The sequence below is a fragment of the Narcine bancroftii genome, chromosome 12 (genome assembly GCF_036971445.1).
Source record: "Narcine bancroftii isolate sNarBan1 chromosome 12, sNarBan1.hap1, whole genome shotgun sequence".
Lineage (NCBI taxonomy): Eukaryota > Metazoa > Chordata > Chondrichthyes > Torpediniformes > Narcinidae > Narcine > Narcine bancroftii.
The window spans coordinates 57650865-57672082 of record NC_091480.1 but is presented as its reverse complement, the minus strand read 5'-3'; the positions used below and the strand labels follow the sequence as shown (position 1 = coordinate 57672082).

The following is a 21218-nucleotide window of genomic DNA, read 5'->3' as shown; positions in this document are numbered from 1 at the left end:
TGTTCTGGGAGTTCAAGAGTCTGATGATCTGGTGGGGGGAAAAAACTGTTGCCCAATCTGGACGTAAGGGCCTGAAGTTCTGCAGTACCTCCTACCAGATGACAGAAGGGAGAACAGTTTACATGAGGGGTGTGTGGAGTCCTTTACCATGTTTATTGCCTTTCACCTGCATCAAGTGTTGTCGATGTCTTTCAATTATCTTTTCCACTGACTTCACTATCCTCTGCAGGGTCTTGTGGTCCAAACCAAACCAGGCTGTGATGCAGTTGCACAGGATGCTCTCAATACATCCTCTGTAGAATGTAGTGAGGATGGAAGGTGGGGATGAACTTGCCTCAGCCTTCGCAGGAAGTAGAGGCACTGCTGGGCTTTCTTGATTATGGAGTTGGTGCTAAGGGACCAAGTAAGATTCTCCGCCAGGTGCACTCAACGGTGGAGCCTTGAAGAAGGGCTCAGGCCTGAAACGTTGGCAATATGTCTTTCTCCTTTAGATGCTGAAAATACCGGCTGAGTTTCTCCAGCATTTTGGTGTATTTACCCTTGAATAAAATCTGGAACGTGCACTTTAAACATGAGAATTGTTTGATTATAAATTTAAAACCGTGGCACACAGGGGCAAATAAAGGAAACAAAATGCATTTTTCTCCCAAACGTTATGCAGGGCACTGTATTCTCCTCGCCCAGATACTGCTCAACCTGCTAAGTTCCTCCAGCAGTTTTGTTTGTTTTTTTTTGCTCCAGACCCCAGCATCTGCAGTCTTGTGCCCCTGCTTTCGATAACGCTGAGGGATCAGAGGCAGGCGGTCAAGCCTAGGGGCAAGGGGGGGGGGTTCAACTTCCCCAAGCAGAATCAGATCCACACACTCCACCAAAGGTAGCCCTTCCACTCAGACACACACCCACGATGGTCTACTCACGCAGTGAGGAGCCCGTACGCATGGCCCCTGTGTTGCCTATAATCTTTCCAAGAGGATAAATCCGATCGGATTGGATGCTGGCCTTCCTGTCGCAAAACCTGTTCAATTAACACTGGATCTGCAATGTGTACAGTGAGGATCGGACCAAAACTTGCCTTCCATACTGGTCCATACTTCTCTTTGCCCTCGACCTGTTAAACAAGATGGGAAAGTGATTAGGGGGATGAGTTTATTGTCTTATACATCGTACAATGTACAGATGCAGCAAAATTCTTACTTGCTACAGCTGAAAAGGTATTTTGTAAAACAGACTTCAGATTTATTGTCAGAGTACATACATGATATTACATACAACCCTGAGATCCTTTTTCCTGTGAGCACGGCAGAATTATCACATTGGCAATGCAGAAAAACTGTAAAAAGCGTACACTTATAAACAAATAAAGAAATGTAAACAAACAGCACTACAGAGAGAAAAAAAAATCAATAAAGTGCACAACTTTACATAATTAAATGAGTCCCTGATTGAGTCTGTCGTTGAGGAGTCTGATGGTGGAGGGGTAGCAGCTGTTCCTGAACTTGATGGTCCTGATGGCAGCAGCGAGAACAGAGTGTGTGCTGGGTGGTGCGGATCTTTGATGATTGCTGCTGCTCTCCAACGGCAGCGTTCCCTGTATATGTATTCGATACTGGGGAGGGTTTTGCCCGTGATGTCCTGGGCTATGTCCACTACCTTTTGCAGGGCTTTACACTCAGGGGTATTGGTGTCCCCATCCCAGACCATGATGCAGCCAGTCAGTACACTTTCCACCACACCTCCGTAGAAATTTGCCAGGGTTTCTGATGTCATAACAAACCTCCGCAAACTCCTGAGGAAGTAGAGGTGCTGACGTGTTTTCTTCACGGTGCCTTTAGCGTGTTGGGTCCAGGAAAGATCCTCCAAGATGGTGGCTTCCAAGAACTTAAATTTGCTCACCCTCTCCACCTCTGATCCCCCCATTGACACTGGATCATCCACCTTTGGCTTTCCCTTCTTTTTTTTTTTTTTAATTTTTTTATTTTTCACACCATAAATCACATTAGCCATGATATACACTTTTTCTAATCAGATTTTGGTGACATTGAGTGTGAGATTGTTGTTGGTGCACCATTCAGCCAAGTTTTCAATCTTCCTCTTGTATGCTGACTCATCACCCCTTTTTATACAAACACTACCATGTCATTCACTGTCAGTGAATTTGTAGATGGTGTTATTGTCATACCAAGCGACACAGTCAAATAAAACAACTATAATAGTTGACTTCATTAAATATTTCCATTCGTTCCAGGATGAGCCAGCATTTAATTGTCCATCCCTTGAGAAGGTGGAAAGCATGGCTGGCGTAGGAGTTAGCATAAAGCAATTACAGCGGCAGCAATGGGAACCAGACCTGGGTTCAAATCCCATGCTGTCTGTAAGGAGTTTGGACGTTCTCCTCATGTCTGCGTGGGTTTTCTCCGGGGGCTCCATTTTCCCACCACTCTTCAAAAACATACTGGGGCCGTAGGTTAATGGGATGTAATTTGGGCAGCACGGACTTGTAGGGCCGAATTGGCCTGTACAGTGCTGTATGTCTAATTTTAATTTAATTTAAAATATAGTGGACAGCTTCCTTCTTGAACCATTGAGGAGTGGGTGGGTGGACACACATTGCTGGTCAGAAAGGGGATCCAGGATGTTGACCCAGTGGCAGTGAAGGAACGGCCAGATTCTGATATCCTGACAGGAAGCTCTGTCATGATAATAGGGACAGCCCTTTCACATCAGTGAAAACATTTAAGACGTTCATGATAGTTAAGTACAATGATCTGTATTCAAATACTCTTCCAATATTTTTAAACTAGATAGTTAAAAATAATTCAGTTTTCAAATTGCAGAGTAAAACAAGACCTCCAAGGTAGTAATCTCTGGATTGCTGCCGGTGCCACGCGCTAGTGAAAATAGAAATAGGAGGATGTGGAGGATGAATGCGTGGCTAAAGAGATGGTGCAGGGGGCAAGGGATAAGATTTCTGGATCATTGGGATCTCTTCTGGGGAAGGTCGGACCTGTACAAAAGGGACGGACTCCACTTGAACTGGAGAGGGACCAATGTGCTGGCAAGCAGATTTGCTAGAGCTGTTGGGGAAGGTTTAAACTAGTTTGGCAGGGGGTTGGGGAACAGAGTGTGAGAGCAGTGTCAAGGGAGCATGGCCACCTAGATAGGAATAATAACGATAACAAAGGTAGGATGGAGATTAGGGTAAAAGGTAGAAAAGAGAATATATGTGAGGGTCATTCTCTGAAATGCATATATTTTAATGCAAGAAGCATAGTAAACAAGGTAGATGAGTTTAGAGCATGGACAGATACTTGGAGTCATGATATTGTGGCAATTAGTGAGACCTGGCTACAGGAGGGGCAGGACTGGCAACTTAATATTCCAGGATACATTTGTTTTAGATGTGATAGATCAGGGGGTAAAAAAGGGGAGGAGTTGCTCTGCTTGTTAAGGAAGACATTACTGCGGTGAGGTGGCAGGATGGTCTGGAGGGATCGTCCATTGAGGCTGTTTGGGTGGAGGGGTGAAGGAGGCATGAGGGTTCTAATAGGGGTGTATTACAGACCACCAAATGGGCCAAGAAAATTAGAGGAACAAATTTGTAGGGAGATAACGTATATGTGTGAGAATCATAAGGTAGTGATCATGGGAGATTTTAACTTCCCTCACATTGATTGGGATACCCATACAGTTAGAGGGCTGGATGGGCTAGAGTTCATTAAATGTGTTCAAGATTGTTTTCTAAATCAATTAGTAGAAGAACCGACTCGGGACGGTGTAATACTAGATCTCCTGTTAGGGAATGAGCTAGGTCAGGTATCGGACATTAATGTTGGAGAACAAATTGGGTCTAGTGATCATAACTCTGTTAGTTTTCGGGTAGTTTTCGGGAGGAGCAAGGAGGGGCCTAAAGTTGAGGTTCTGGATTGGAGAAGAGCAAATTTTGAAGGAATAAGAAGGGATTTGGGGAGTATTGAGTGGGACAGGATATTTTCAGGTAAGGATGTAAATGAAAAATGGAGGATATTCAAAAAATAAATTTTGAGGGTACAAAGTAGATATGTCCCAGTGAGGATCAAAGGAAAGGCTGGAAGTCATAGGGAGGCTTGGTTTTCGAAGAATATTAGAAATTTGGTTAGGAGAAAAAGGGAGGTGTACAAGAGGTATAAAGAGCAGGGAGCTGAGAGTTTGAAGGAGGACTACAAGGAGTGTAGAAGGAATCTTAAGAAATAAATTAGAAAGGCCAATAAAAGGCACGAAGAGGCTTTGGCAGACAGAGTAAAAATAAATCCAAAGGGTTTCTATAGGTACATTAAAAGTAAAAGATTACTGAGGGATAAAATTGGACCCCTTGTAGATAGGGAGGGTAGGCTGAGTGAGAAGTCAGAGGAAATGGGGGAAATTTTGAATGAATTCTTTGCCTCGGTATTCACGAGGGAAAAAAAAATTGAACCAGTTGAAGTAAATAAAAATAGTGGGGAGATCAAGGATAACCGAGGAGGTAGTGATGGCTGTGTTGAAAAAGATAAAGGTGGATAAATCTCTGGGACCGGACAAAATATTCCCAAGGACACTCAGGGAGGCTTGTGGACAGGTGGTGGGGCCATTAACAGAGATATTTAGGATGTCACTGGCCACGGGGGTAGTGCCAAAGGATTGGAGGGTGGTGCATGTGGTTCCGCTGTTTAAGAAAGGGTCCAAATGTAAACCTGGGAATTATAGGCCCGTGGGTCTGACGTCTGTGGTGGGTAAGTTGATGGAAAGTGTTCTGAGGGATGGTATTTACAAATATTTGGAGGTACAGGGATTGATAGGGAGTAATCAGCATGGTTTTTTCAGGGGTAGATCATGCTTGACAAACCTGATTGAGTTTTTCGAGGGGGTTACAAAAAAGGTTGATGAAGGGAAAGCTGTGGATGTGGTCTATTTAGACTTTAGTAAAGCTTTTGACAAAGTTCCCCACAGGAGGTTAGGAAAAAAGGTGGAGGCATTAGGTATAAATAAGGAGGTAGTGCAATGGATTCAGCAATGTTTGGATGGGAGGTGTCAGAGAGTAGTGGTGGAAAATTGTTTGTCCGATTGGAAGCCGGTGACTAGTGGAGTTCCTCAGGGATCGGTCCTGGGTCCACTATTGTTTGTTATATATATTAAAGATCTGGAAGTAGGGGTGGAGATTTGGATAAGCAAGTTTGCGGATGATACAAAGATTGGTGGTGTTGTGGACAGTGAGGAAGATTACCGTAAATTAAAAGGTGATTTAGGAAGGCTGGAGGTGTGGGCTGAGAAATGGCTGGTGGAACTTAATACAGATAAGTGTGAGGTGTTACATGTTGGAAAGGCAAATCTAAATAGATCATATGCATTAAATGGTAACGACATGGCCTGTTTCCGCTCCGTAAATGGTTATATGGTTATATTGAGATGTGCAGAGCAACAAAGGGATTTAGCAGTGATGGTAAATAGTACCCTCAAGGCTGATACTCAGGTAGATGGTGTGGTGAAGAAGGCATTTGGAATGTTGGCCTTCATCAGTCGGAGTATTGAATTCAAGAGTAGGGAGGATATGATGAAATTGTACAAGGCATTGGTGAGGCCAAATTTTGAGTACTGTGTACAGTTTTGGCCACCAAATTATAGGAAAGATATAAACAAAATAGAGAGAGTGCAGAGAAGGTTCACGAGAATGTTTTTTTTTTAAATTTTTTATTTTTCACACCATAAACCACATTAACCATGATACATACTTTTTCCTTTTCAAATATATACAGTGCCATTTTCTCCCCCCTCCCAACCTCCTCCCATCCCACCCTCCCTACCTCCCCCCTCCCATCCATTTAAAGTACAAAATCTAGGATACATTAAACCAGTCAAACAATGTTGTCATTCAATAAAAATAAACAAGAAATTCCACTGATTCAATTCTTTTCATTTCCTTCTCCTTTCGTTAATTTAGGTAGTGAATGTCCCTGGTAGGTTTTCTCTATTGTGTTGCAGGTAAGGCTCCCATATTTGTTCAAATATTTCAATATTATTTCTTAAACTATATGTTATTTTTTCTAATGGAATACATTTATTCATTTCTATATACCATTGTTGTATTTTCAAATTATCTTCCGATTTCCAGGTTGACATAATACATTTTTTTGCTACGGCTAGAGCTATCTTAACCAATCTTTTTTGTGCATCCTCCAAATCAATTCCAAATTCTTTGTTTTTTATGTTACTTAGGAGGAAGATCTCTGGATTCTTTGGTATATTGTTTTCTGTAATTTGATTCAATATTTGGTTTAGATCTTCCCAAAATTTTTCTACTTTCTCACATGTCCAGATTGCATGAATTGTTGCTCCCATTTCATTTTTACATCGAAAACATCTATCAGATACTGTTGGGACCCATTTATTTAACTTTTGAAGTGTAATGTATAGCCTGTATATGCAGTTATATTGTATCATACGTAACCTCGTATTTATTGTATTTCTCATCGTTCCAGAACATAACTTCTCCCATGTTTCCTTTTTTATCTTTATATTTAAATCTTGTTCCCATTTTTGTTTAGTTTTACCATTTGTTTCCTCATTCTCCTTTTCTTGCAGTTTAATATACATATTTGTTATAAATCTTTTGATTACCATTGTATCTGTAATCACATATTCAAAGTTACTTCCCTCTGGTAAACTCAGACTGCTTCCTAATTTGTCCTTCAAGTAGGATCTCAATTGGAAATATGCCAGCACTGTATCTTGAGTTATATTGTATTTTCTTTCATTTGTTCAAAGGATAATAATCTATTTCCTGAAAAACAATTTTCTATTCTTTTGATCCCTTTTTTCTCCCATTCTCTAAAGGAAATATTATCTATTGTAAAAGGGAGTAACTTGTTTTGCGTCAATATTAGTTTTGGTAATTGATAATTTGTTTTATTTCTTTCTACATGAATCTTCTTCCAAATATTGAGTAGATGATGTAATACTGGAGAAGTTCTATGTTGTACCAATTTTTCATCCCATTTATATAATATGTGTTCAGGTATCTTTTCCCCTATTTTATCTAATTCTAATCTGGTTCAATCTGGCTTTTCCCTTGTTTGATAAAAATCTGATAGGTATCTTAATTGTGCGGCTCTATAATAATTTTTAAAGTTTGGCAGTTGTAAGCCTCCTTGTTTATACCATTCTGTTAATTTATCTAGTGCTATCCTCGGTTTCCCCCCTTTCCATTAAAATTTCCTTATTATTTTCTTTAACTCCTTGAAGAATTTCTCTGTCAGGTGTATTGGCAATGCCTGAAATAGGTATAATATCCTTGGAAAAATGTTCATTTTAATACAGTTTATCCTTCCTATTAGTGTTAGTGGTAAATCTTTCCAATGCTCTAAATCGTCCTGTAATTTTTTCATTAGTGGATAATAATTGAGTTTATATAGTTGGCCGAGATTTTTATTTATTTGTATACCTAGGTATCTTATTGCTTGCATTTGCCATCTAAATGGTGATTCCTTCTTAAATTTTGAGAAATCCGCATTATTCTTAGGCATTGCTTCACTTTTATTTACGTTTATCTTGTAACCCGACACTTCTCCATATTCCTTCAATTTCTTATATAATTCTTTTATTGATAGTTCTGGTTCTGTTGCGTTCTAGGAGCCGTAGGTGGTGCCGGTAGAGGACCCATGATTCGGAGCCGAACAGGAGTGTGGGTATGACAACGGCTCTGTATACGCTTATCTTTGTGAGGTTTTTCAGTTGGTTGTTTTTCCAGACTCTTTTGTGTAGTCTTCCAAAGGCGCTATTTGCCTTGGCGAGTCTGTTGTCTATCTCATTGTCGATCCTTGCATCTGATGAAATGGTGCAGCCGAGATAGGTAAACTGGTTGACCGTTTTGAGTTTTGTGTGCCCGATCGAGATGTGGGGGGTCTGGTAGTCATGGTGGGGAGCTGGCTGATGGAGGACCTCAGTTTGCTTCAGGCTGACTTCCAGGCCAAACATTTTGGCAGTTTCCGCAAAGCAGGACGTCAAGCGCTGAAGAGCTGGCTCTGAATGGGTAACTAAAGCGGCATCGTCTGCAAAGAGTAGTTCATGGACAAGTTTCTCTTGTGTCTTGGTGTGAGCTTGCAGGCGCCTCAGATTGAAGAGACTGCCATCCGTGCGGTACCGGATGTAAACAGCGTCTTCATTGTTGGGGTCTTTCATGGCTTGGTTCAGCATCATGCTGAAGAAGATTGAAAAGAGGGTTGGTGCGAGAACACAGCCTTGCTTCACGCCATTGTTAATGGAGAAGGGTTCAGAGAGCTCATTGCTGTATCTGACCCGACCTTGTTCGCAAATAAACTGATTTTATATTCCTTGTCTTTTATTTTTATCCCTTTTATATTATTTTCTGTTCTTATCAATTCTGCTAGTGGTTCTATAGCTAACGTGAACAATAAAGGTGATAGTGGGCATCCCTGCCATGTTGACCTGCTTAAGTTAAATTGCTTTGATACATATCCATTTACTGTCACTTTCGCCAATGGTCCCTTATATAATGCTTTAATCCAATTAATAATTTAATCCAATGAGATAGACAACAGACTCGCCAAGGCAAATAGCGCCTTTGGAAGACTACACAAAAGAGTCTGGAAAAACAACCAACTGAAAAACCTCACAAAGATAAGCGTATACAGAGCCGTTGTCATACCCACACTCCTGTTCGGCTCCGAATCATGGGTCCTCTACCGGCACCACCTACGGCTCCTAGAACGCTTCCACCAGCGTTGTCTCCGCTCCATCCTCAACATCCATTGGAGCGCTTACATCCCTAACGTCGAAGTACTCGAGATGGCAGAGGTCGACAGCATCGAGTCAACGCTGCTGAAGTTCCAGCTGCGCTGGATGGGTCACGTCTCCAGAATGGAGGACCATCGCCTTCCCAAGATCGTGTTATATGGCGAGCTCTCCACTGGCCACCGTGACAGAGGTGCACCAAAGAAAAGGTACAAGGACTGCCTAAAGAAATCTCTTGGTGCCTGCCACATTGACCACCGCCAGTGGGCTGATATCGCCTCAAACCGTGCATCTTGGCGCCTCACAGTTTGGCGGGCAGCAACCTCCTTTGAAGAAGACCGCAGAGCCCACCTCACTGACAAAAGGCAAAGGAGGAAAAACCCAACACCCAACCCCAACCCACCAATTTTCCCCTGCAACCGCTGCAATCGTGTCTGCCTGTCCCGCATCGGACTTGTCAGCCACAAACGAGCCTGCAGCTGACGTGCACTTTTTACCCCCTCCATAAATCTTCGTCCGCGAAGCCAAGCCAAAGAAGAAAGAATCCAATTAATATACTTCTCTGGTAAACTGAATTTTTGCAATACTTTGAATAAAATAATTCCATTCTACTCTGTCAAAGGCCTTCTCTGCATCTAAAGCAAATCCTACTGTTGGCGCTTTACTCCTTTCTACTGCATGAATTAAGTTAATAAATTTACAAATATTGTCTGTTGTGCGTCTTTTTTTAATAAATCCAGTTTGGTCTAGATTTACCATTTTCGGTACATAATCTGCTAATCTGTTTGCTAATAGCTTTGCTATTATCTTATAATCTGTGTTAAGTAATGATATTGGTCTATATGACGCTTGTGCGAGTGGATCTTTCCCTTGCTTTGGTATTACTGTAATTATTGCTGTTTTACATGAATCTGGTAAGCTTTGTGTTTTGTCAATCTGGTTGATTACTTCCAGGAGGGGAGGAACTAATAAATCTTTAAATGTTTTATAGAATTCCATTGGGAATCCATCCTCTCCTGGTGTTTTATTATTTGGTAGTTTTTTTATTATCTCTTGTATTTCTACTATTCCAAATGGTTCTGTTAATTTATTTTGTTCCTCTATTTGTAGTTTTGGTATTTCAATTTTAGTTAGAAATTCATCTATTTTCCCTTCTTTCCCTTCGTTTTCAGTTTGGTATAATTGTTCATAGAATTCTCTAAAGTTTTCCTTGATCTCCTTTGGATTATATGTGATTTGTTTGTCTTTTTTCCTTGATGCCAATACCATTTTCTTAGCTTGTTCTGTCTTAAGCTGCCATGCTAGAATTTTGTGTGTTTTTTCACCTATTTCATAATATTTCTGTTTTGTCTTCATTATATTCTTCTCCACCTTATATGTTTGTACTGTTTCATATTTTATTTTTTTATCTGCCAATTCTCTTCTTTTAGTTGTATCTTCCTTCATTGCTAATTCTTTTTCTATATTTACTATTTCCCTTTCCAACTGCTCTGTTTCCTGATTATAGTCCTTTTTCATCTTGGTTACATAACTTATTATTTGCCCTCTAATGAACGCTTTCATTGCATCCCATAGTATAAACTTATCTTTCACTTATTCCGTATTTATTTCAAAATACATTTTAATTTGTCTTTCAATAAATTCTCTAAAATCCTGCCTTTTGAGTAACATGGAGTTTAATCTCCATCTATACATTCTTGGAGGGATGTCCTCTAACTTTACTGTCAATATTAAGGGTGAATGGTCTGATAATATTCTAGCTTTATATTCTGTTTTTCTTACTCTATCTTGCATACGAGCTGATAACAAAAATAGGTCTATTCTTGAGTATGTTTTATGTCTAGCCGAGTAATATGAATATTCCTTTTCCTTTGGGTGTTGTTTCCTCCATATATCCAAAAGTTGCATTTCTTCAATCGATTTAATTATAAATTTGGTTACTTTGTTCTTCCTGTTAATTTTTTTCCCAGTTTTGTCCATATTTGAATCCAAATTCATGTTGAAATCCCCTCCTATTAATATGTTCCCTTGCGTATCTGCTATCTTCAAAAAAATATCTTGCATAAACTTTTGATCTTCTTCGTTAGGTGAATATACATTGAGTAGATTCCAAAACTCCGAATATATCTGACATTTTATCATAACATATCTCCTTGCTGGATCTATTATTTCCTCTTCTATTTTAATTGGCACATTTTTACTAATTAATATAGCTACTCCTCTTGCTTTTGAATTATACGACACTGCTGTTACGTGTCCTACCCAATCTCTCTTTAATTTCTTGTGCTCCAATTCAGTTAAATGTGTTTCTTGCACAAATGCTATATCAATTTTTTCTTTTTTCAGTAAATTTAGCAGTTTCTTCCTTTTAATTTGGTTATGTATTCCGTTAATATTTAAAGTCATATAGTTCAGCGTAGCCATTTTATACTTTGTTTATCTTCCCTTTCCGTTTCTCCATCATTACCTTTCCTTCTTATCCATTCCTGCTTTCTTGTTTTGAACACTTTATAAGACAACATTTCTAAAACATCAAACATTTTCCCTATTCTCCTATTTAAAACTTCTTTAACCCCAATCTCCCCTCCCCCTCCTGAGTTGTCCTTTATCCCTTGTCGGACAACCACATCTCCCCTCTCCATTTGGATTTGCGAATTCACTCGCAAACGTCAGCTGATTTTGCAGTGGCCGTAACTCCTCCCCACCCAGCCCCCCCCAGAAAAGATTTTAATTTTCATATGTAACAAAGGTCACTCTTTTAGTTCCCTCCTTATTCCCTCTATTCCATTTCCTTCCCTTATTAATTCTTATCTATATTTTCCTCTAAATACGGATACATTCATGTATGCACATTATACATATACACACATATACCCCTTTACACACATACATATAGATCGTGGTCATTTTTACTCTTATTACATGTCTTCATCTCTCTGCTTGTTTTGTAGTTGTTCTGCAAATTTCCTGGCTTCCTCTGGATCCGAGAATAGTCTGTTTTGTTGCCCTGGAATAATTATTTTAAGTACCGCGGGGTACCTTAACATAAATTTATATCCTTTTTTCCATAAGATCTTTTTCGCTGTATTGAACTCCTTCCTCCTCTTCAGGAGTTCAAAACTTATGTGTCTTTTTAGTTCGCAGTCTTTTGTACTCTCGTTACACGTCTTCATCTCTCAGTCTATTTTGTAATTGTTCTGCAAATTTTCGTGCTTCCTCTGGATCCGAGAATAGTCTGTTTTGCTGTCCTGGAATAAATATTTTCAATACCGCTGGATGCTTTAGTATAAATTTATACCCTTTCTTCCATAAAATCGCCTTTGCTGTATTGAACTCTTTTCTCTTCTTCAGGAGTTCAAAACTTATATCTGGATAAATAAAATTTTTTCGCCCTTTGTACTCCAGTGGCTTGTTTTCCTCTCTTACTTTCTCCATTGTTTTCTCCAGTACCTTTTCTCTTGTAGTATATCTTAGGAATTTTACTAAAATGGATCTTGGCTTTTGTTGTGGTTGTGGTTTAAAGGCTAATGCTCTTAGTGCCCTTTCTATTTCCATTTCTTGCTCTAATTCTGGACATCCTAAGATCCTGGGGATCCAATCTTTTATAAACTCTCTCATATTCTTGCTTTCTTCATCTTCCTTAAGGCCCACTCTCTTTATATTATTTCTTCTGTTATAATTTTCCATTATATCTATTTTCTGAGCTAACAGCTCTTGTGTCTCTTTAACTTTTTTATTAGATTCCTCTAATTTCTTTTTTAAGTCCTCTACCTCCATTTCTACTGCTGCTTCTCGTTCTTCCACCATGTCCATTCTTTTTCCTATTTCTGATATGGTCATATCTATTTTATTCACTTTCTCTTCTGTACTGTTTATTCTTCTTCTTAAATCACTAAATTCTTGTGCTTGCCATTCTTTAAATGAATCCATGTATTCTTTAATAAGAGAAAGTATATCCATTGTCTTGCCTTTCCCTTCTTCTTCCATTTCACTGTACTCTTCCTCTTCCTCTTCTTCTTCCTCTGGGTTAGCCATCTGTTGTTTCTTTGTTTTCTTTTTCTTCTCTTCTTTCTTGTTTTCGTTGTCTTCTACATTCTCCTCTTGCTGCTGCTGTTCTGTAGCTGTTATTGCCGGCTGTGGAGATCGACTCCCCAGCTGGTTGTCCCTCCCGTCGGTGTGTTTTTTTGCATGCGCATCGCGCACTTTTACTCGGCTCAGCGAGCCATCTTTGTAGTCCACTTTCTACCAACCTGAGGGAGCGGGTTTCTCTCTCCACCGCGGGCCTCTTCGAACAGGTAAGGCCTTCTCCTTCTTCTTCCGTTGTCTTCTCTTCCTCTCTTCTTACCGTTGGTTTCGATTTTTCTTTTTTCATCGCCATCTTCTTTCCACCTTTATATTCACTTTACTTTAATTTTTATTTTTGTGCCTTTGTGCTTTCCTTTATTTTTTTTGAACTTTTCTGGAGAGGGCTGGAGTTCACCGTCCGGCCACTACTCCATCACGTGACTTCCCCGGTTCACTAGAATGTTGACAGGATTTCAAGGTTTGAGTTACAGGGAAAGGTTGTGCAGACTAGGGCTTTTTTCTCTGGGGCGTAGAAGATTCAGGGGGGACTTGATAGAGGTGTTTAAGATTTTAAAAGGGACAGACAGAGAAAATGTGGATAGGCTTTTTCAATTAAGAGTGGGGGAGATAGGGAGGAGTCACGTGATGGAGTAGTGGCCGAACGGTGAACTCCAGCCCTCTCCAGAAAAGTCGGGAAAAACAAGAGAAAATACAAAGGCACAGAAATACAAGTTAAAGAAAAGTGAGTATAAAGGTGGAAAGAAGATGGAGACAAAAGAAGAAAAATCAAAATCAACGGTAAGAAGAGAGGAAGAGAAGACAACGGAGGAAAAAGGTGAAGGCCTTACCTGTCCGAAGAGGCCCACTGTGGAGAGAGGAGCCCACTACCTCAGGTCGGTAGAAAAAGAACTACATCAATGGCTCACAGAGCCGAGTAAAAGTGCGCAACTGCGCATGAAAAAAAACACACCGACGGGAGGGGGGACCAGCTGGGGAGTCGATCTCCACAGCCGGCAACGACAGCTGCAGAACACCTGCAGCAAGAAGAGACCACAGAAAACAATGAAAACAAGAAAGAAGAGAAGGAAAGGGCAACAAAGAAACAACAGATGGCCAACCCAGAGGAAGAAGAAGAGGAAGAATACAGTGAAATAGATAAAGGGAAAGGCAAGGTAAAGGATATACTTGCTCTTGTTAGAGGATACATGGAGTCATTTAAAGAATGGCAAACACAGGAATTCAATGATTTAAGAAGAAGAATAAACAACACAGAAGAGAAAGTGAATAAAATAGATATGACCTTAACAGAAATGGGGAAAAAAATGGACAAGATGGAAGAACGGGCAATAGCAGCAGAAATGGAGGGAGAAGACTTAAAAAAGAAATTGGAGGAATCTAATAAAAAAACTAAAGAGACACAAGAACTACTAGCTCAAAAAATAGATATAATGGAAAATTATAACAGAAGAAATAACATAAAGATAGTGGGCCTTAAGAAAGATGAAGAAGGCAAGAATATGAGGGAGTTTATAAAAGAGTGGATCCCTAAGACCCTAGGATGTCCAGAACTACAGCAAGAAATGGAAATAGAAAGGGCACATAGAGCATTGGCCTTTAAACCACAACCACAACAAAAACCAAGATCCATTTTAGTAAAATTCCTAAGATATACTACAAGAGAAAAGGTACTGGAGAAGACAATGGAAAAAGTAAGAGAGGGCAACAAGCCACTGGAGTACAAAGGGCAAAAAATCTTCATTTATCCAGATATAAGTTTTGAACTCCTGAAGAAGAGAAAGGAGTTCAATACAGCAAAGGCGATTTTATGGAAGAAAGGGTATAAATTTATACTGAAGCATCCTGCGGTATTGAAAATATTTATTCCAGGACAACAAAACAGACTATTCTCGGATCCAGAAGAAGCACGAAAATTTGCAGAACAATTACAAAAATAGACTGAGGGATGAAGACGGGTAATGAGAGTAAAAATGATCACGATTGATATGTATGTGGGTAAAGACAAAAATAGACTGAGGGATGAAGACAGGTAATGAGGGTAAAAATGACCACGATGGGCATACGTGAAAGTATCTGTAATTAGAGGAAAACATAGATAGTATAGACAAGAATTAATAAGGGAAGGTAATGGAATAGAGAGAATAAGGAGGGAATTAAAAGAGTGACCTTTGTGGCATATGAAAAGTGAAATCTTTTCTGGGGGGGGCTGGGTGGGGGAAAAGAGCGGTCACTGCAAAATCAGTTGACGCTTGCGAGTGGATTCACAAATCCAAATGGAGAGGGGAGATGTGGTTGTCCGACAAGGGATAAAGGACAACTCAGGAGGGGAAGGGGAGATTGGGGATAAAGAAGATAGAAATAGGAGAATAAGGAAAATGTTGGATGTTGTAGGAATGTTGTCTGGTAAAGAGTTGAAAATAAGAAAACAGAAATGGAAAAGGAGGAAAGGTAATGATGGAAAAACGGAAAGAGAAGATAAACAAAATATAAAATGGCTACGCTGAACTATATGACTCTAAATATTAATGGAATACATAACCAAATTAAAAGGAAGAAACTACTAAATTTACTGAAAAAGGAAAAAATAGATATAGCATTTGTCCAAGAAACACACTTAACTGAATTGGAGCACAAGAAATTAAAGAGAGATTGGGTAGGACATGTAACAGCAGCATCATATAATTCAAAAGCAAGAGGAGTGGCTATATTAATTAGCAAAAAATGTGCCATTTAAAATAGAAGAGGAAATAATAGATCCAGCAGGGAGATATGCAATGATAAAATGTCAGATATATTCGGAGTTTTGGAATCTACTTAATATATATTCACCTAACGAAGAAGATCAAAAGTTTATGCAAGATATCTTTTTGAAGGTAGCTAATACGCAAGGGAACATACTAATAGGAGGGGATTTCAATCTGAATTTGGATCCAAATATGGATAAAACGGGGAAAAAAATTAACAGGAAGAACAAAGTAACCAAATTTATAATTAAATCAATGCAAGAAATGAAACTTGTGGACATATGGAGGAAACAAAACCCAAAAGAAAAGGAATACTCATACGACTCGACTAGACATAAAACATTCTCAAGAATAGACCTATTTTTGTTATCAGCTAGTATGCAGGATAGAGTAAGAAAAACAGAATATAAAGCGAGAATGCTATCGGACCATTCACCCTTAATACTGACAGTAAAGCTAGAGGACATCCCTCCAAGAATGTATAGATGGAGATTAAACCCCATGCTACTTAAAAGACAGGATTTTAGAGAATTTATTGAAAAACAATTAAAAATGTACTTTGAAGTAAATACGGAATCAGTGAAAGATAAGTTTATACTATGGGACGCAATGAAAGCATTCATTAGAGGACAAATAATAAGTTATGCAACCAAGATGAAGAAGGACTATAATCAGGAAACAGAGCAGTTGGAAAGGGAAATAGTAAACATAGAAAAAAAATTAGCAATAAAGGAAGATACAACCAAAAGAAGAGAATTGGCGGATAAAAAAATAAAATATGAAACATTACAAACATATAAGGTGGAGAAGAATATAATGAAGACAAAACAGAAATATTATGAACTAGGTGAAAAAACACACAAAATCTTAGCATGGCAGCTTAAGACAGAGCAAACTAAGAAAATGGTATTGGCAACAAGGAAAAAAGACAAACAAATTACATATAATCCAAAAGAAATTAAGGAAAACTTCAGAGAATTCTATGAACAATTATACCGAACTGAAAACCAAGGGAAAGAAGGGAAAATAGATGAATTTTTGATAAAATTGAACTACCAAAACTACAAATAGAGGAACAAAATAAATTAACAGAACCATTTGGAACAGTAGAAATACAAGAGATAATAAAAAATTTGCCAAATAATAAGACACCAGGAGAGGATGGACTCCCAATAGAATTCTACAAAACATTTAAAGATCTATTAATACCGCCCCTCCTGGATGTAATCAACCAGATTGATGAGACACAAAACTTACCAGATTCATGTAAAACAGCAATAATTACAGTGATACTAAAACAAGGGAAAGATTAACTCTCACCAGCGTCATATAGACCAATATCTCTGCTAAACACAGATTATAAGATAATAGCTAAACTATTAGCAAACAGATTTGCAGAACAGGTACCGAAAATGGTAAATTTAGACCAAACTGGATTTATCAAAAAAAGACGCACAACAGACAATATTTGTAAATTTATTAACTTAATTCATGCAGTAGAAGGAAATAAAGCACCTGCAGTAGCAGTTGCTTTAGACGCAGAGAAGGCCTTCGATAGAGTAGAATGGAATTACTTGTTCAAAGTATTGCAAAAATTCAGTTAACCGGAGAAGTATATTAATTGGATTAAAGCATTATATAAGGGACCGTTAGCGAAAGTGACAGTAAATGGACATGTATCAAAGCAATTTAACTTAAGTAGGTCAACGCGGCAGGGATGCCCACTATCACCATTATTGTTTGCGCTAGCTATAGAACCACTAGCAGAATCGATAAGAATAGATAATAATATAAAAGGAATAAAGATAAAAGACAGGGAATATAAAATCAGTCTATTTGCGGATGATGTGATAGTGTACTTAACAGAACCAAAACTATCAATAAAAGAACTATATAAGAAATTTAAGGAATATGGAGAAGTGTCGGGATACAAGATAAACGTAAATAAAAGTGAAGCAATGCCTATGAATAACGCGGATTTCTCAAAATTTAAGAAGGAATCCCCATTCAGATGGCAAATGCAGGCAATAAGATACCTAGGTGTACAAATAAACAAAAATCTAGGCCAATTATATAAACTCAACTACAATCCACTAATGAAAAAATTACAGGACGATTTAGAGCATTGGAAAGAGCTACCACTAACACTGATAGGAAGGATAAACTGTATTAAAATGAACATTTTTCCAAGGATACTATACTTATTTCAGGCATTGCCAATATAACTGACAGAAAAATTCTTCAAAGAGTTAAAGAAAATAATAAGGAAATTTTTATGGAGAGGGGGGAAACCGAGGATAGCACTAGATAAATTAACAGAATGGTATAAACAAGGAGGCTTACAACTGCCAAACTTTAAAAATTATTATAGAGCTGCACAATTAGGATACCTATCAGATTTTTATCAAACAAGGGAAAAACCAGACTGGACGAGATTAGAATTAGATAAAATAGGGGAAAAGATACCTGAACACATATTATATAAATGGGACGAAAAATTGGTACAACATAGAACTTCTCCAGTATTACACCATCACCTCAATATATGGAAGAAGATTCATGTAGAATGAAATAAAACAAATGATCAATTACCAAAGCTAATATTGACGCAAAATAAGCTACTCCCTTTTACAATAGACAACCTTTCCTTTAGAAAATGGGAAAAAAAAGGGATTAAAAGAATAGAAAATTGTTTTTCAGGAAGTAGATTCTTATCCTTTGAACAAATGAGAGATAAGTACAATATAACTGGAGATACAGCGCTGGCATATTACCAACTGAGATCCTACTTGAAAGATAAATTAGGAAGCAATTTGAGTTTACCAGAGGGAAGTAACCTTGAATATGTGATTACAGATACAATGTTAATCAAAAGATTTATAACAAATATGTATATTAAACTGCAAGAAAAGGAGAATGAGGAAACAAATGGTAAAACTAAACAAAAATGGGAACAAGATTTAAATATAAAGATAAAAAAGGAAACATGGGAGAAATTATGTTCTGGAACGATGAGAAATACAATAAATACGAGGCTGCGTATGATACAATATAATTGGTTACACAGACTATACATTACATCGCAAAAGTTAAATAAATGGGACCCAACAGTATCTGATAGATGTTTTCGATGTAAAAAAGGAAGGGGAACAACAATTCATGCAATCTGGACATGTGAGAGAGTAGAAAAATTTTGGGATGATCTCAATCAGATATTAAATAAAATAACAGAAAACAATATACCAAAGAATCCAGAGATCTTTCTCCTAAGTAACATAAAAAATAAAGAATTTGGAATTGACTTGGAAGATGCACAAAAAAGATTTGTTAAGATAGCCCTAGCCGTAGCAAAAAAATGTATTATGTCAACCTGGAAATTGGAAGATAATTTGAAAATACAACAATGGTATATAGAAATGAATAAATGTATTCCATTAGAAAAAATAACATATAGTTTAACAAATAATATTGAAATATTCGAACAAGTATGGGAGCCTTACATTAAATACAATAGCGAAAACCTACCGGGGACAAACATTACCTAAGTTGATGGAAGGAGAAGGAAAGAAAAGAATGGACTCTGTAGAATTTCTGGTGTATTTTTGTTGAATGACAACATTGTCTGACTGAATTAATGCAACCTAGATTGTATACCTAAAATGGATGAGAGGGGGGGGGTGGGGGGGTGGCTTGGGAGGAGGGAGGGGGGGGGGGGGAGAAAACGTCACTGTAAATGTGTGAAAAAGAGAAAGTGTATATCATGGCTATTGTGATTTATGGTGTGAAAAATAAAAAAATTAAAAAAAAAGAGTGGGGGAGATTCAAACTAGGGCATGGTTTAAGATTGAAGGGGGAAAATTATAAGGGGAACATGAGGGGAAATTTCTTTACGCAAAGGGTGGTAGGGATGTGGAATGAGCTGGTAGGGATGTGGAATGAGCTTCCGGCAGACATGGTTAAGGTGGGATCATTGGTTACATTTAAGGATAGACTGGAAAGTTACATGGAGAGGAGAGGAGGGGTATGGACCAGGTGCTGGTCAGTGGGACTAGGAGGGTGGGGATTTGTTATGGCATGGACTAGTAGGGCTGAACTGGCCTGTTCTGTGCTGTAAGTGGTTATATGGTTAAAACCAAGGCAAGTCAAGTTTATTGTCATCTGATAGCACAAGTACAACCCGATGAAACAGCATTCTCTGGTCCTTGGTGCAAAACATACAGACATTCAACCAGACATAACACACATACAGACAAATATTACACATGCAGGACAAGTATTCATACATATAAATAAAGTTTCATGAATATGAGAGTCTTAGGTGGTCAGTGTGAGCAGTTCTTTTGGTCGTTCACCATTCTCACTGCCCGTGGGAAGCTGCTGTTCCTCAGCCTGGTGGTGCTGGCTCTGATCCTCCTGGATCTCTTTCCTGATGGGAGTATCTGAAAGATGCTGTGTGCAGGGTGGAAGGCGTCCTCAATGAATTCAGGCAATGGTCCCAGTAGATCATGTTGATGTGAAGGGCGGGGTGGGGGGTGGGGGAAGACTCCAGTGATTCTCTCTGCTGCTCTCATGGTCCTGTCGATTGACCTCTGATCCATTTCTCTGCAGCAACCGTCCCCACACTGTGATGCAGCTGGCCAGGATGCTCTCGATAGAGATCCTGTAGAAGGTTGACATAATAGTGGCCAATTGCCTTGCCCGGTTCAGTCTTCTCAGGAAGTGCAGTCGCAGTTGTGCCTTCCTACTGTTGATACTCAAATCTTTGCCTCCAACTTTTAAAATTGCGAGTAGTAATTGAGATTGTAATATTCGCCTAAAAGTAAAATCCTGGAATTTGAAAAAGAGACATTGCTGGAAATACTCAGCAGGTCAGTCAGCATCTAATATCCGTGCCACTGTCACCCAATACAGATGACCTTCGATCCACTCACATTCTTTGGCTTGGCATCGCGGACGAAGATTTATGGAGGGGGTAAAAGTCCACGTCAGCTGCAGGCTCGTTTGTGGCTGACCAGTCCGATGCGGGACAGGCAGACACGGTTGCAGCGGTTGCAGGGGAAAATTGGTTGGTTGGGGTTGGGTGTTGGGTTTTTCCTCCTTTGCCTTTTGTCAGTGAGGTGGGCTCTGTGGTCTTCTTCAAAGGAGGTTGCAGCCCGCCGAACTGTGAGGTGCCAAGATGCACGGTTTGAGGCGATATCAGCCCACTGGCGGTGGTCAATGTGGCAGGCACCAAGAGATTTCTTTAGGCAATCCTTGTACCTTTTCTTTGGTGCACCTCTGTCACGGTGGCCAGTGGAGAGCTCGCCATATAACACGATCTTGGGAAGGCGAGGGTCCTCCATTCTGGAGACGTGACCCACCCAGCGCAGCTGGATCTTCAGCAGCTTTACCACATACCACTTTAAGTAATCCCTTACTCAGCACAGAGCATCTATGGCATCAAATACCACCATAGATAGCCCTAGCAGTAGCAAAAAAATGTATTATGTCAACCTGGAAATTGGAAGATAATTTGAAAATACAACTATGGTATATAGAAATGAATAAATGTATTCCATTAGAAAAAATAACATATAGTTTAAGAAATAATATTGAAATATTCGAACAAGTATGGGAGCCTTACATTAAATA

At 39.0% G+C, this 21218-nt stretch overlaps 1 protein-coding gene across 1 annotated transcript in view; it reads right to left on the bottom strand.

The window, feature by feature from the left end:
- The window catches only part of cyp27b1 (cytochrome P450, family 27, subfamily B, polypeptide 1), a 55315-nt gene that overhangs the window by 33485 nt on the left and 612 nt on the right, over positions 1-21218 (bottom strand). The window contains exon 2 of the mRNA XM_069906088.1: positions 918-1108. Coding sequence (XP_069762189.1) covers positions 918-1108 — 191 coding nt within the window. The remainder of the gene's footprint in view (positions 1-917; positions 1109-21218) is intronic.